Source organism: Drosophila miranda (genome assembly GCF_003369915.1).
Source record: "Drosophila miranda strain MSH22 chromosome Y unlocalized genomic scaffold, D.miranda_PacBio2.1 Contig_Y1_pilon, whole genome shotgun sequence".
Lineage (NCBI taxonomy): Eukaryota > Metazoa > Arthropoda > Insecta > Diptera > Drosophilidae > Drosophila > Drosophila miranda.
Window position 1 is genome coordinate 19,275,868 of NW_022881603.1, and position 13,798 is coordinate 19,289,665.

General features: G+C 44.2%; 1 protein-coding gene and 1 long non-coding RNA gene across 2 annotated transcripts; both read right to left on the reverse strand.

The window, feature by feature from the left end:
• Positions 1 to 3,384: 3,384 nt before the first annotated feature.
• LOC117190757 (lambda-crystallin homolog) lies at positions 3,385 to 4,488 on the reverse strand. Its single transcript, XM_033395820.1, has 2 exons — positions 4,031 to 4,488; positions 3,385 to 3,974 (listed from the first exon to the last, which is right to left on the reverse strand). Exons 1-2 carry the CDS (start codon positions 4,382 to 4,384, stop codon positions 3,438 to 3,440), a joined length of 891 nt encoding a protein of 296 aa, XP_033251711.1. The 5' UTR covers positions 4,385 to 4,488; the 3' UTR covers positions 3,385 to 3,437.
• Positions 4,489 to 9,065: 4,577 nt separating this feature from the next.
• Positions 9,066 to 10,337, reverse strand: LOC117190758. The gene is made up of 5 exons (XR_004473811.1): positions 10,236 to 10,337; positions 9,988 to 10,046; positions 9,718 to 9,796; positions 9,461 to 9,516; positions 9,066 to 9,293 (listed from the first exon to the last, which is right to left on the reverse strand). It is a non-coding gene; the product is annotated as an uncharacterized LOC117190758 (long non-coding RNA).
• Positions 10,338 to 13,798: the final 3,461 nt, after the last annotated feature.

Below are 13,798 nucleotides of genomic sequence, written 5' to 3' on the forward strand. Positions count from 1 at the left end.
GTTGGCCGCGATAAGCCCGCTTCGTTATAATCCTAATTAAATATTTAGGTTTACTCCATGGCAGTATTTACTCGGTTTCCCATCTCTCTGCTCTCTTTCCTATCCTTTATATCCTTTTCATCCAATCAAGTTGCGCTCTGGGGCTCGGACTAGAGCTGGGGCGAAATTGAGGGCGAGGGCGAGGGCAAGGGTTAATTGCATTAGAGTTATGACAATTGCCAGCGAATTTGACTTTGTTGGCAGAAAGCGAAAAGCAAACACGAAATCTGATTGCGAAAATCAACTCAAATAAACTCAGAGACTAATTAGATAAAGCCCTCTCGTGCGCTGACACATGCACGGATCCCAGCGCAGGCAGCGGGGCAACAAGTACAGTTGTGCATGAGGCAAGAAAGCACAACAAAGCAGAAATGAAATGGTGAACAAATAATCGTATTATTTCTTGTGTATAACTTTGAGTAATGCCTTGAAATTAATTTTTCTTTGTCAATTTACGGAATTGCAGCACTTGTATTCCTGAGTGCAGAGCGGCACTCAAAGCGCTCAAAGGACAAGAGACCAGGGACTACGGCTAGAAGCCGGACATGCCGGGTCGGGACAGGGTCAAAAGCAACATTCTTCCACTTGCAACAGCCACAGGACCCAGCCCGAGCCCCAGCCCCATCCCCAGGCCCAGGCTGTGGCAGCCATTGAAGCATCCTTTAAAGCGATTTAATAATGCAACCCAGACCTGGTCTCATTTGTCATAATGGAGTCCGACTGCTCGGCCCCCGATTAGCCCAGATTTAATATGTTCGACAGATAAATGAAAATACCAATGGAGAACATAAATTATCGTAAAGGCATTGATTTATTGGCCGGCCACAACAAAGCCACAGACAAATAACGCAATCAAAGAATGGCCCAAAAGAAAATGTTTGCCCAAGGAGATGTTCTTTAGAGTCTGCAGGATATCGTATCACAAGTGGCCAGCATACTCTTGATACTCTCTATATAGGCTCCCATATGTATATCTATACCAACATCTCTCTGTCAGGATTGTATTGATCATTTCTCTACGAAGATGCTGATTAGGGTATACCCACTTCGTTGCCTCTGATCCAACGGGTTTTGCTCTTATTTGATGTATTTATTGTGTGTCCATTGTGTGCCATCCATAAAGCAAATTGAATTTGGTGTGGTGCGGTGCAAAAAGTGCCACTGAGGTCGATCAAGATAAATGTCAGCGGGAGAGCGATAGATGGAGCCGGAATGGCAGTGGGAATCGGATGGGGAATCGCCTCAACCCCAATCGATTGTCTTGCCCCCACATGATAAATGGAAGAGGCTACGGCTAAGGCTAACTGATGATGTGGGGGTCACGTCACGGATCCTATCACATACCTTGGTCTAGTCCCAATCTTTGACATCTTTATTCAAAGGATCTGCTTATTTATTTATCACCGTCTCAGCTTCCTCTCCCGCAGCCATACTTTGAATGTAATGAATCAAATCGAATCGAATCGGGTCGGTTTGGATCGGAGCGAAGCGGACCGGGTCCGTCGGTTCGAATCGACTTTTGTACCCTGCGAGGCGTAAATGCTTTATGTAATGATTTATTGTGCTAGACTATCTGTCAGCGGGATGGGTGCCCCTACCATCCCCCTTTGGCCATAAAACACTGTCCTCATTTGTTGTGTTCCAGGACGCCCTACGCCCCGATGGGTCTGGAAAACACATCATATCGATTGTTAACAACTCACAGAACATGAACAGATGACAGACCCGATGAAAAATTGTTATTTTTGTATTTGTTATCTCCTTGTTTGCTGGATCTTTTTCGCATTGAGGTGTTTTGTGGGGGGCCGCAAGGTGGGACTGTGGTGGGGATAATTAATGAATAACGACGGAGGAATTGATTTTCCTTCGGTTTGCTTTTGTTCAATTAGTGGCTCTTATTGTGATTCATTCGTACAGTTAATCAATTTGAATCTAGCTCTGGGGATGGCACCATACTCTGTTTTTGTAGGTGAATGTCCGAACCCATAAAGTACATTTATTTTGAAAAATACCCCTGCCGAAAAAGCTTCAGACACTAAATAAATATTTACAATTTTAAGGATGTGGAAATCATCTTCGGCTTTATACTATATACACCACCCTGCACGCTTGCTTCACTCGTGCGTCAACCCCTTGCTCACTCGCTTGGCTGGCATATATTCGTAATAGAGAGATTATCGACAGATAACATAGAGGGATATTTATAAGAGCCAGATTCAGAGAAAAACCATCATATCCCGCAACCAAATTAGCACACATTCTTCAGATATACATATGTATCCAACATATAGTAGTACCTATATATAGCAGTATAGTAGCAGTATCGTAGCCGTATCGCAGCAGTATTGTAGGCAGTATCGTAGCACATATAGTAGTTCCCCTATCAACGGGTATCTTTTAGTTGGAAGTTGTCCATTAATATCGTTCTTACTTGTTCTCTCTGATATTTTTTTGTCAACGCCTTTTGTTTGACCATTAAATGGCGTTGGCCGACAGCGCCATGTGCAATAGTCCTGACTGCTGCTGGTCTCCCCCTACGAATTCCCTTTGGCAGTCCGATGAGTGCTGATCCTGGTCCTGGTCCTGGTCGTGGTCTGGGTAATGAATTACTAGCCACATGCTTTTTGTTGCTCCCCCGCTGTCCCGTAACAATGGCATTGCAGTTTTAAGCCAACCGCCGAAGCCATCACGATTTCAGGGCCGCAGACGAGACGCCCCGGGGGCCACACCACTCGCACTCCCCACCCACCCACTGGCAAAAATGTTGCGGCTTTAATTGTTATATGGCCCTGGTGAGGAATTTTTAAATTATTAAAAGGGAAGAGCAGCTCTTTCGCTTTCGAATAACAATCGAGTGAAATGTGATTTGCAAATTTTCCAAGGAATATTCTTTTAAGGCATTAAAGTCGGTTACCATAGCCAGTAATCCCATCAAATTGTAGATGTAGAAGGAGCCATTATGCTCGAAAACAAATGCCGCTCTCAGATTGAGTTTCCGCACTCAAGGAAGGGATGATGGAAATTTGCAATGGAGACTGCCCCGAAATGAAAAATGAGTTAAAGCCGTCAGTATTCATCAGGCCCAAGTGCCGAGTGAAGGGAAAATGTAATGGCAAAGTGGAAAAGCGAAGAAGTGGGGCGGAACAGTCGGAATCAGACGGGGAAACCCGAACTTAATGCCAGAGCGGAAATGTGACACGTTGTACTTGAATGGTTCGCCTGGAAAAGCGTTTCCGGTTGCCGCAAAAATTAATTTCACGGTTAAAACGGAGAAAACGGAGGAGTATCAAGAGTGTGGGCCATGGAGGAGGGGCAGGAAACGGACAGTGAGAAAAGCCTTTTCCCTCGATTTGTTACGGAATATTTTAATCAACGAAAAAAGCGTAGCAATTAGTTTCCTATTCGAATTGCTTCTTCAGCTTGGCCAACTGGGTGAGGAAGGCGTCCCGCGTGGCCCGCCTCTGGCCGAGCGTCTCCAGCGGCACCAGCGCCTCGCACTGCCTGGCAATCTCCTCCAGCGTCCCTGCCTCCGCTTGGGTGTTCGGCGTTGGCCCATAGGTGGCACTCACGGCGGAGATCTCGCTACCGAAGCGCTGGAAGTAATCGGCCACCCCGCCGGGGGCGTTCAGGTGGGCCGTCTCGAGGGAGCCGAGCAGCGCGTAGCGCAATCCGAGTCCTTGACTCAGCACCCGGTCCACATCCGCGACGCTGAGTATCCCCGAGCCAACCAGGCGCCAGACCTCGTTGAGGATCGCATATTGGATGCGATTGGTGGCGAAGCCCTCGATCTCGAGCTTGAGCATCACCGGCCGCTGGCCCAGGCTCAGCATCAGCAGGCGGGTGCGCTCCACAGCCTCGGCGGTGGTCCAGGGAGCGGGCACAATCTCCACCAGGGGTATGAAGTAGGGCGGACTCAGGGGGTGGGCTACCAGCATCTGGTGGGTCAAAAGGTTATAAGTGAGTGTTAGAAAATGGCATCAAAGCATCCCACCTGCTGTCGCCTTCTGAGTCCCTCGCTGTACAGCGAAGGCATGAAGGTGCTCGTTGAACTGGCGACCACAGTGTCGTCTCCCAGAAGGCCATCCAGCTGCGAATACAGAGACTTCTTCAGCTCCAGCTGCTCGGGAACGCACTCCTGAATATGCACAGCATTCACGACAAGCTCCTCCAGGCGCTGGGTGAACCCGATCAGCGCCATTTGCTCCGCCGCCTTCAATTGGCCACGCAGCGCACCCCTCTCCTCCAGACTGTGCAGCTCCTTCTGCAGCTCCTGCTGGGCCGTGGCCAGCTGGCTGTCCAGAATGTCGTACATCTGTACGCGGTAGTCCGCCGAAGCGTAGAGCATGGCCCAGGCTCTGCCGATGAGGCCGCTGCCCACGATCCCAATCTTCTGGCCGCTCGAACTGCTTATTCTGAATTGTCGCTGAAGTCTCGACTGAAGTCCGACTGATGTCTCGACTCGGGAGACTGAAGATTTATCGCCCTTCGGTTCGAGTTCGAGCAGCAGTCACATCGCTCATATGGCATTCAATTGATAGTGAATTGTACGAGTATATTTATGGAAGTACACTGTGAGAAAGGGGTGCTCCACTGTATATAAGTATTCCTATAAAAATGCATATAATCCAATAACCAGCTTCCTGTCTGGTTTGCTTAAATGATAAGAGTGCACATTGATCATTCGTACATTCAGCATTGAATAAGTCGAAGCTACATCGGAATGTATACTCGTACATATGTATGTACATAAATCCTATAGAGTTTGCTGAAACTGTCCCTGAAATTTGCATACTCCGTTGCCAAGACTCGTCATGTGGTTTCCCTGTCTTGAGTACCAATTAAAATCAGAATAAAACTCACCACAGAACTAACTTCCCCCCTCTGCCATTCGTAATTTCATTTTGTATCTCTTATCAGCTCTGATTGGATTGTAAAATTGTTAGAAGCCAATTAATTGATAATCTTACGTTGCGTGATTTATTAAGGAGTAAGCTTTCACATTCGACTTGTGGGAGGAGTGTGGGGCGGGAGGGGTCTGCTGGAGCTGACAAACGCCTGCATGTAATACTTTTATGCATATTTCGTGCATATTTTTCTGACAATGTAAGTGGCTGAGGATGCCAGCAATAAATTATTGAATGAGCACTGCCAGCAGCAACAACAGTCGCCCCCAGAAGGAGCAGAAAGGAGACAGCAACAGAAACAGAACCAACACCAGACAAAGACAGAGTGCCGGCTGGAGGGCAGAGGACAGAGTCGCTTTCATATGTAAACTACATTAATCATTAATCATTATTAATCAAAAATTAAGTATAGTCGATATTCGGACTGTCTGATACCCGCTAACAGTACCGAAAAAAAATCTTTTAAAATCATCCCAAAGGAAATGACAGTACAGCAGAGGCTGTAACAACTTATGTCTCCGATAGCCCCCACTCATGATTGAATACAGTCACTAACCATACAGTATACTAACCATACCATACTGTATGGTTAGTGATACAGTATACCCTTGGCCGTCCGCAAATACCTCGCTTAAGCAGAAAGAGAACAAGGGAACGAATGAATCAAAAAATGAATGAATAACAAAAGCAATAACCGTGGCAAGAGCAGGAGCAGTCACAGGCACAGTCACAGGCACAGCCACAGGCACAGCCACAGGCACAGGCGCATTCACAGGCACAGCCACAGTCACAGCCTGAACAGAACCGCAGAACAGCCGAGCAGCAGTCACTGTTAGGGTGCCGGGTTAAATCAGCCATGAAATGCCATCTACACTGTGCCCCGCCATAAAAACGAAATCCGGGACGAACAAAAATACACTAGAGGAATATAAATATATATATATATATATGTATATTTATGTACATATACTCGGAGTATTCTCGCATTTCACTTCATTGCACTTAAATGGTTGTTAATAAAAATGGAAAATGGAAATCAATGCCAGATGCATTAAAATTACGTTTACAATTTACAATTTACAATTGTTCGTTTTCCCCAACGACATTCCCCAATCATTGCATTCGAAGGATAGGCAATACATGAACAATTATGAAATTTATTCTGTGTTGTATATCCAATTAATTTATTTTGTATTTATTTAGCAGAAATATTTATTGAGAGTTTGAGAACAGATCTGAGATCAAACTAAAAATCCCACTGCTTAGGATCGAGTATATTCCACCCATTTGATAGCTTCTCAACCAAATCAGCTACCATCCAAATCATTGTGTACAACTGCTAATCTAATTAAGTTCTGAAGGGTTACCCGATAACAGATCCTAGAGTGTCAATCAAATGCGGTCAAACTGTCACAGAAGCAGAAATCAGACTCTGCAGCAGCAGCGGAACAAGCAGCAGTAAAAAAGAAACCCCAAAATCAATTAATTGTATTGCCCATCTTCCCGTGCAGTGCCGTTTCGTTCCCCAGCCACTAACCGCACAGGGGAAAACAGAAATGTCATTGAGTGGAAAACTATTTCCCAAACAGAGTGCCATTCGCCTTTGTTTGTACAAAGATACAGATACAGATACAGATATTAAGATAAGGGTTGGTACTGAAAATGTGTAATCGTCGCATGCCGCCCCAACCATCATATATTCCTTACACTCATAATTAATCGATGCAGCATACGGTTGCCGTATCCCAGCAAAGAAAACAGAAAGTTAATTCCGATTATATCCGAAAGAAGAACGATGGAAAAAAAACAATTGCTGTCCTCTGATGTGCTTACGGGGCACTCAAAGACAATCGGATCTGGCCAGTGGGGAGCATTAAAATCGGCCACTTTGCGCGATTGATGGATGGATTTCCTCGAATGGACCGGACCACACGCCACAAGGACGAGGGTTTGAGAAGAGATCAAGGGTGTTTCTTATTCGGTGCCTGTGCCCGATTCATTCTCTTTTTGTATTGTTTGTCATTGCACAGAATCTAAATCGGACTCTATCTCGGCATCCCGACATTGACAAAAGTGCAAGGGATTAAAAGTTGTGCACGGGACCCGAAAAAAAGCCATTGGTGGCTAACCACATGGATACATGGATACACGGACAGACACAGCCGTACACCTTTCTTTTTTTCAGCCGCACTGAGGCATTGAAGTCACGTAGTTTGCGTGCAAATTTTTTGTTCGTTTCTGGGCGCGGTGTGCCGTTGACAACGGGTTGTTTTGTGGGTGGTGGTCGGACGTTTGTCCGGGTCCGAGTCCGGGTCTGCTGCTGGCCTTGGTGCTGGTGCTGGTGCTGGGGCCCTTTTTATACCCGATACTCAAAATGAGTATTGGGGTATATTAGATTTGTGGTAAAAGTGGATCAGCATCAATAGCCGAGTCGATTGAGCCCTGTCTGTCTGTCCGTCCGTCCGTCCGTCCGTCCCCTTCAGCGCCTAGTGCTCAAAGACTATAAGAGCTAGAGCAACGATGTTTTGGATCCAGACTTCTGTGATATGTCACTGCTACAAAAATATTTCAAAACTTTCGCCCCGCCCACTTCCGCCCCCACAAAGGACGAAAATCTGTGGCATCCACATTTTTAAAGATACGATAAAACCAAAAACGCAGAATCGGTGAGGATGACCATATCTTCTACAGTGCAAAATCTGAACCAGATCGTATAATGATTATAGCCAGAATCAAGAAAACAATTTCATTCTTTCTCGCTCTGTCTCTCTCTAACACACAGGTTTCATGGTCGGTTTTGTCAATTGCAAAATATGAGTTCAAGGATCTCAGAACCTATAAGAGCCAGATCAACCAAATTTGGTATCCACACTCCTGTGATATCGGACCTTGACCGTTTCGTGTCCAAATTTCGCCACACCCCCTTCCGCCCCCGCAAAGGACGAAAATCTGGGGCATCCACAAATCTCAGAGACTATTAAGGCTAGAGTAACCAAATTTGGTATCCGCACTTCTGTTAGATCTCACTATAAAACGTATATCTCAGAATTTCGCCCCACCCCCTTCCGCCTCCACAAAAGACGAAAATCTGTTGCATCCACAATATTGCACATTCGAGAAAACTAAAAACGCAAAATCATAGATAATGACCATATCTATTAGATTGCTGAATCTGGATCAGATCGGATCATTTTTGTAGCCAAAAGCAAGAAATCAATTTGCAGTGGCTACGCAGCGCCCGACGTCACGCTCAGACTGATTTCTGTCTCGCACGCACTCTTTGTCGTGTCGTTTAATATTAGCGGCGTCTGCCGGATGAGAGCCATACTGACTAAGTATCGGGTATAAATGTAGAGTTGCGGTCTCCGCAGCAACTCACAACGTTCCCCCTCGTTTTATTTGCAGATATGTTACCTTACGATCAGGGATCGGCACATATTCACATTTTGTTAGTACCAAAGACTATACAATACCAAGATGTTGCATGAGGAACAAACGCTTTTTCTATTTTCGTTTGACGCTTCATTGTACGGGCGCGCGGGGCTAGTACTTCAATTCTCTTTTACGCTACCTTCGCCTCCTAAATGCTACTCGGCTTCGTCAATGCCTCGGTCAGCGTCGAGTCGGTGTGAAAGCATGTCAGTGTCTGCGTGCCGAAACCGTAGGGCAGCGTGGTCGCTGATGTCTTTGGCGCGGCACAGTGGGGACTCAGCCGAAATAGTCAAACAATTGTATGAGTGCTTTAGATAAATTTAATGTACGCATCTAATAGAGAATTTTCCAATCGAATTTTCAAGATAGTTTTAGTTTAGGAGATATAAGCACTCAAAGTTTAACATTTTTTCAGTGTGCAAATATTTATTGAACTCGTATTCACTAACTAATTTAGCAAGCTGAGACGGCCAAAGGTCCCACTGTGCCGCTCCAAAGACATCGGCGATCCGCGACCACCGCTTCGACGGTGCTGTTGCCGAACAGACGAAACCGATGGGCAGCGGGCTCGCGGTAGAGACGAAGTACAGGCGAAAAGGGAATTGAAACCCCGCGCGCCTTTGGGGCCCTAATTTTAGGCCCCGCCATAGAACAGCTTTTTGGTCGCTCATGCGACATCTTGGTATTGTATAGTCTTTGGTAACATGCAAATAATTGTAATTGTTAAGCGTTTTATGTTCAGACAGGGAAAAGTGAACAGCATGGTTGTTTAGGGTTCTACTCAGAAGAGGGAATCCTGAGTTAGGATATTCATCAAAATAAAACGCTTCGCAAAAAACCATCTAAATTAAGTTTCCAAAACTTGACCTTATATATTCTGCTGAATCTGATCAACTGGTGTAGAGCAAATCATCGGAGCTGCAATTATTTATCAATTAATATGATTTGCTATAGCGGAACGTCAGAATCTGATTTGACGACAATATCAGCTTCGAAAACGTTGTAACATGTGGGATTCTAATGAACTATACTGAAGTAACATCATTTAAAGAGTTTAAGGTAAAACAAATGAGTAGAAAACCTACCAGCACAAGCAATGCAATACTTTGAAGTCTTCAGGGTACTTCGGATAAAGGCAACACTGTAAAGAAGACATAAAAATTGCTATAAACATCACATATAAACTCGGTCTTCCCACCAATATGATGATGGTCTAGTTGATTCAGGTAAATTTCTCCGCATTTTCTACTCAGTAGAACGCAAGTTAATAGATAAAAGGTATTCATCATGTAAATATTTAAACCAAGCTTTACAGACTGACGTATACGTATGTATATCTTACCTAGCTTCATGATCCTTATTTGTTCTATCTTTTCGATAGACCAGTTCGTAGTTCAGACGTCTTTCAACGGGGGTATACACTGCAAATTAAGGTAATTAAGAATCCTTTAGAATACAATATCACTAGCATGGTAGTAATAGCATGAATTTCAAATACAATCAGTTGCAATAATTGCAGCCATGGAGATTTAATCAAAAACATCATACGGTAATTACTTTCATCATAGTATTCAAAATTCATCAAATATTTGTATGTACTTATGCTGTTTACCTTCTATTTATGGTATGAATTGGGGTTCCTCCGTTGATCCAAATTACGGAGGATCGTCACTAAAAGTACAAATGAATACTCAATTTAATAAAATATCACTAGAATATATACATAGTTTACGTTGATTTGAAAGATAATCAGTTGCAATAATTGCAGCCATGGAGATTTAAATCAATAAAATCATACGGTAATTACTATCATCACATAAAAGTTGTATGTATATTTTGTTCAACGCTTTTTAAACTTACCCAAAACGCACATCTGACAGATAGAATACGATTGAAGTGCGGCTGATCAAGAAATGCACCTAAAAACGAGGGGGAACGTTGTGAGTTGCTGCGGAGACCGCAACTCTACATTTATACCCGATACTTAGTCAGTATGGCTCTCCTCCGGCAGACGCCGCTAATATTAAACGACACGACAAAGAGTGCGTGCGAGAGAGACAGAAATCAGTCTGAGCGTGACGTCGGGCGCTGCGTAGCCACTGCAAATTGATTTCTTGCTTTTGGCTACAAAAATGATCCGATCTGATCCAGATTCAGCAATCTGATAGATATGGTCATTATCTATAATTTTGCGTTTTTAGTTTTCTCAAATGTGCAATATTGTGGATGCAACAGATTTTCGTTCTTTGTTGGGGCGGAAGGGGGTGGGGCGAAATTCTGAGATATACGTTTTATAGTGAGGTCTAACAGAAGTGCGGATACCAAATTTGGTTACTCTAGCTTTAATAGTCTCTGAGATTTGTGGATGCCCCAGATTTTCGTCCTTTGCGGGGGCGGAAGGGGGTGTGGCGAAATTTGGACACGAAACGGTCAAGGTCCGATATCACAGGAGTGTGGATACCAAATTTGGTTGCTCTGGCTCTTATAGGTTCTGATATCCTTGAACTCATATTTTGCAATTGGCAAAGCCGACCTTGAAACCTGTGTGTTAGAGAGAGACAGAGCGAGAAAGAATGAAATTGTTTTCTTGATTCTGGCTATAATAATTATACGATCTGGTTGAGATTTTACACTCTAGAACATATAGTCAAACTCTACGACTCTGCGGTTTTGGTTTTATCGTATCTTTAAAAATGTGGATGCCACAGATTTTCGTCCTTTGTGGGGGCGGAAGTGGGCGGGGCGAAGTTTTGAAATATTTTTGTAGCAGTGACATATCACAGAAGTCTGGATCCAAAACATCGTTGCTCTAGCTCTTATAGTCTTTGAGCACTAGGCGCTGAAGGGGACGGACAGACGGACGGACGGACAGACTGACAGACGGACAGACAGACATGGCTCAATCGACTCGGCTATTGATGCTGATCAAGAATATATATACTTTATGGGGTCGGAAACGATTCCTTCTGGACGTTACACACATCCACTTTTACCACAAATCTAATATACCCCAATACTCATTTTGAGTATCGGGTATAAAAACCACTAAGGGCTTCTTCATCATTTCAAAAGAGCAACATGAATACTTTAAGCACAATATACCTCTGTTGTTATAATGATCGGAAAATGTATTTTCCTGTTGGCTGGTGGCTACGCCCACAAACGTACTAACAAAGACTATACAATACCAAGATGTTGCATGAGCGACCAAAAAGCTGTTCTATGGCGGGTCCTAACATTAGGACCCAAAAGGCACGAGGGAGCGCGCGGGGTTTCAATTCCCTTTTCGCCTGTACTTCGTCTCTACCGCGACACCGCTGCCCATCGGTTTCGTCTGTTCGGCAATGCCTTCACCAGCAACGAAATAATTCTGGACTCTAATTCTTTCGTATCTTTCGTAGTGATCAGACGTGTTTTTGTTTTGCGCTCCGCATTTTTTCCTTTTGTTTTGAATAAACAGCCGGTGTTTTCCTAACTAAATTCTAATTATACTTCCTAACCAGACAACAATCTGGAAACCTATTCTATTACGCGAGTGCATGCCTTTTGATTTGTGTTAAAACATTATTTAACTTTTTATTTTTCGGCGTCGGCTTGTGCTTGTGCTTGTGTTTGTGTTGTTGCAGTGAGTGAGTACGCATTACATTGCATTGCAGTCCGCTCTCGTATGGTAGCTTTTGTTGTTTTATCACTCTCTCGCTATCACCTCAACTTCAATAACTGTTCTTTCTCTCTCGCTCCTTAAACTTTCTGAGCAATAGCGCTCTCTGCTTAGTAGCTCTCGCTATAACCGCTCTCCACTCTGCTCTCTTTTTTTACCAATTCCGCTTCGAGCGTTGTCTGGCACATTGGTCTGATACCAATTTGTTTTGCAAATAATAGTATATATATAAATAAATAATAAAATAAAATGGAATACGCTGTGGTCTGTGCCAAAAAAAGCTGTAAGAAGCAGATCACCCACGATCAGCCGAATGTCCCCTGCTGGCTCTGCGACTGCGTAGTGCACGCAAAATGCGCTGGATTTTCTGGCCTCGTGAGTGATGCTATAGCCAAACGTAATGGCTTGCATTACAGTTGCGAGGCATGCCGTGCGGTGGAGAAAGACATGGTGGCTTTCATGAGGCAGACGCGGAGTGGCTTTAAGGAGCTGACCGTTGGTTTTAAAAACCAATACGATCGGCTCCTAGCCATGGAGGCTCAGTTTAGCGGTTTAAAACTGCTGAATGAGTCTCCGAGGCGGAAAAAGGTCACTCCGCGGGATCTGCAATTGCCAACCGTCACTCAGCCGTGCGCCGCCGAAAAACTGACTCCGACCACTCCAAGTGTGCAGCAGTTGATCTCGTTTGCCACTTCAAGGGCAACGACAGCTGCTGGCGACGCAGATTCGGTAGCCGAATTCATCGCCTCGGAGAATGTGCAGCCAAGTACGTCTGCAGCGTCCGTGTCCGTGGTGTCCGCAAGTTCGCTAGTTGTCCCGTCTATCCCGATCCCACCAGTAAATAGACGTTCCGGACCTCCGGATATTGCCACCACAGGTACTAGGCCTGTGGTGACTAAACCACTGGTGGGAGTCCCACCAAAACGACAAGTTTTTGTTTCACGGCTGGCCCCTGACCTCACATCTAATGATGTAATTGCTTTTATTCAAAGCAAAATAAAAGCCGTGGGTTTAAAGGTGGAGAAATTTAACTTCTCTTATGCCAGGGAGATAGCCTCGTTTAAGATAAGCATCTCCCCAACTCAATTTGACACCATTTGCTCCGCCAAATTTTGGCCGGAGCATTTGGTGGTGAAGGAGTTTAAGGCTAAGAAGAAGAATAGGCCCCCCATATCCCTTCCAAACCTTTCCAGTGTGCCACCCTCAACCTCAACTTCCCGTCTTGCTTCCACCTTTCCAAAAAACTAACTTCGCTTTCAGTAACCTATTCTCTGCAAAACAACCAGCCCGGTTCAATAAAAATTTTGAAAGAAAAAATAATATAATAGAACACGGTAGCTAGCAGTGTGACCGCGGACTTATCGATCCGTCAGAAATCTATCAAAACATACCGTCTCATTTCAAAAATATACCGTAAATATACTGACGAATTCAAGTTCTATTTTACATATTCCTCGTTTTTCATCTTCCGTTGAATAATGCTGCCTAACTAAAATCTTTAGTTCTGCCCACATAATTTTATCCGATTAATGAATCAATTTTCTACTTAACTGGTTTATTCTAAATACTGGCTTTTATTGAATTTTGCGTAAAAAAAGGTTATAGCGAAATTGGTCACACAAAAAATCGAAAGGGGATAGTCGTTCCAATTGCTCAATTTCTTTATTCCCTTGAATAATTCTGGCTAACTAAAATCCTTAGTTCTGCCCACATAACTTAAGGTTGTTAATGAATACATTTTCCTCAAGATTGACTAGTTTTT

Coding starts and splice junctions, on each gene's coding strand:
- LOC117190757 (XM_033395820.1), bottom strand. CDS start 4,384: ATGCTCTACGCTTCGGCGGACTACCGCGTACAGATGTACGACATTCTG. Junction 3,975..4,030: donor GACTCAGAAGGCGACAGCAG/GTGGGATGCTTT, acceptor TTGACCCACCAG/ATGCTGGTAGCCCACCCCCT.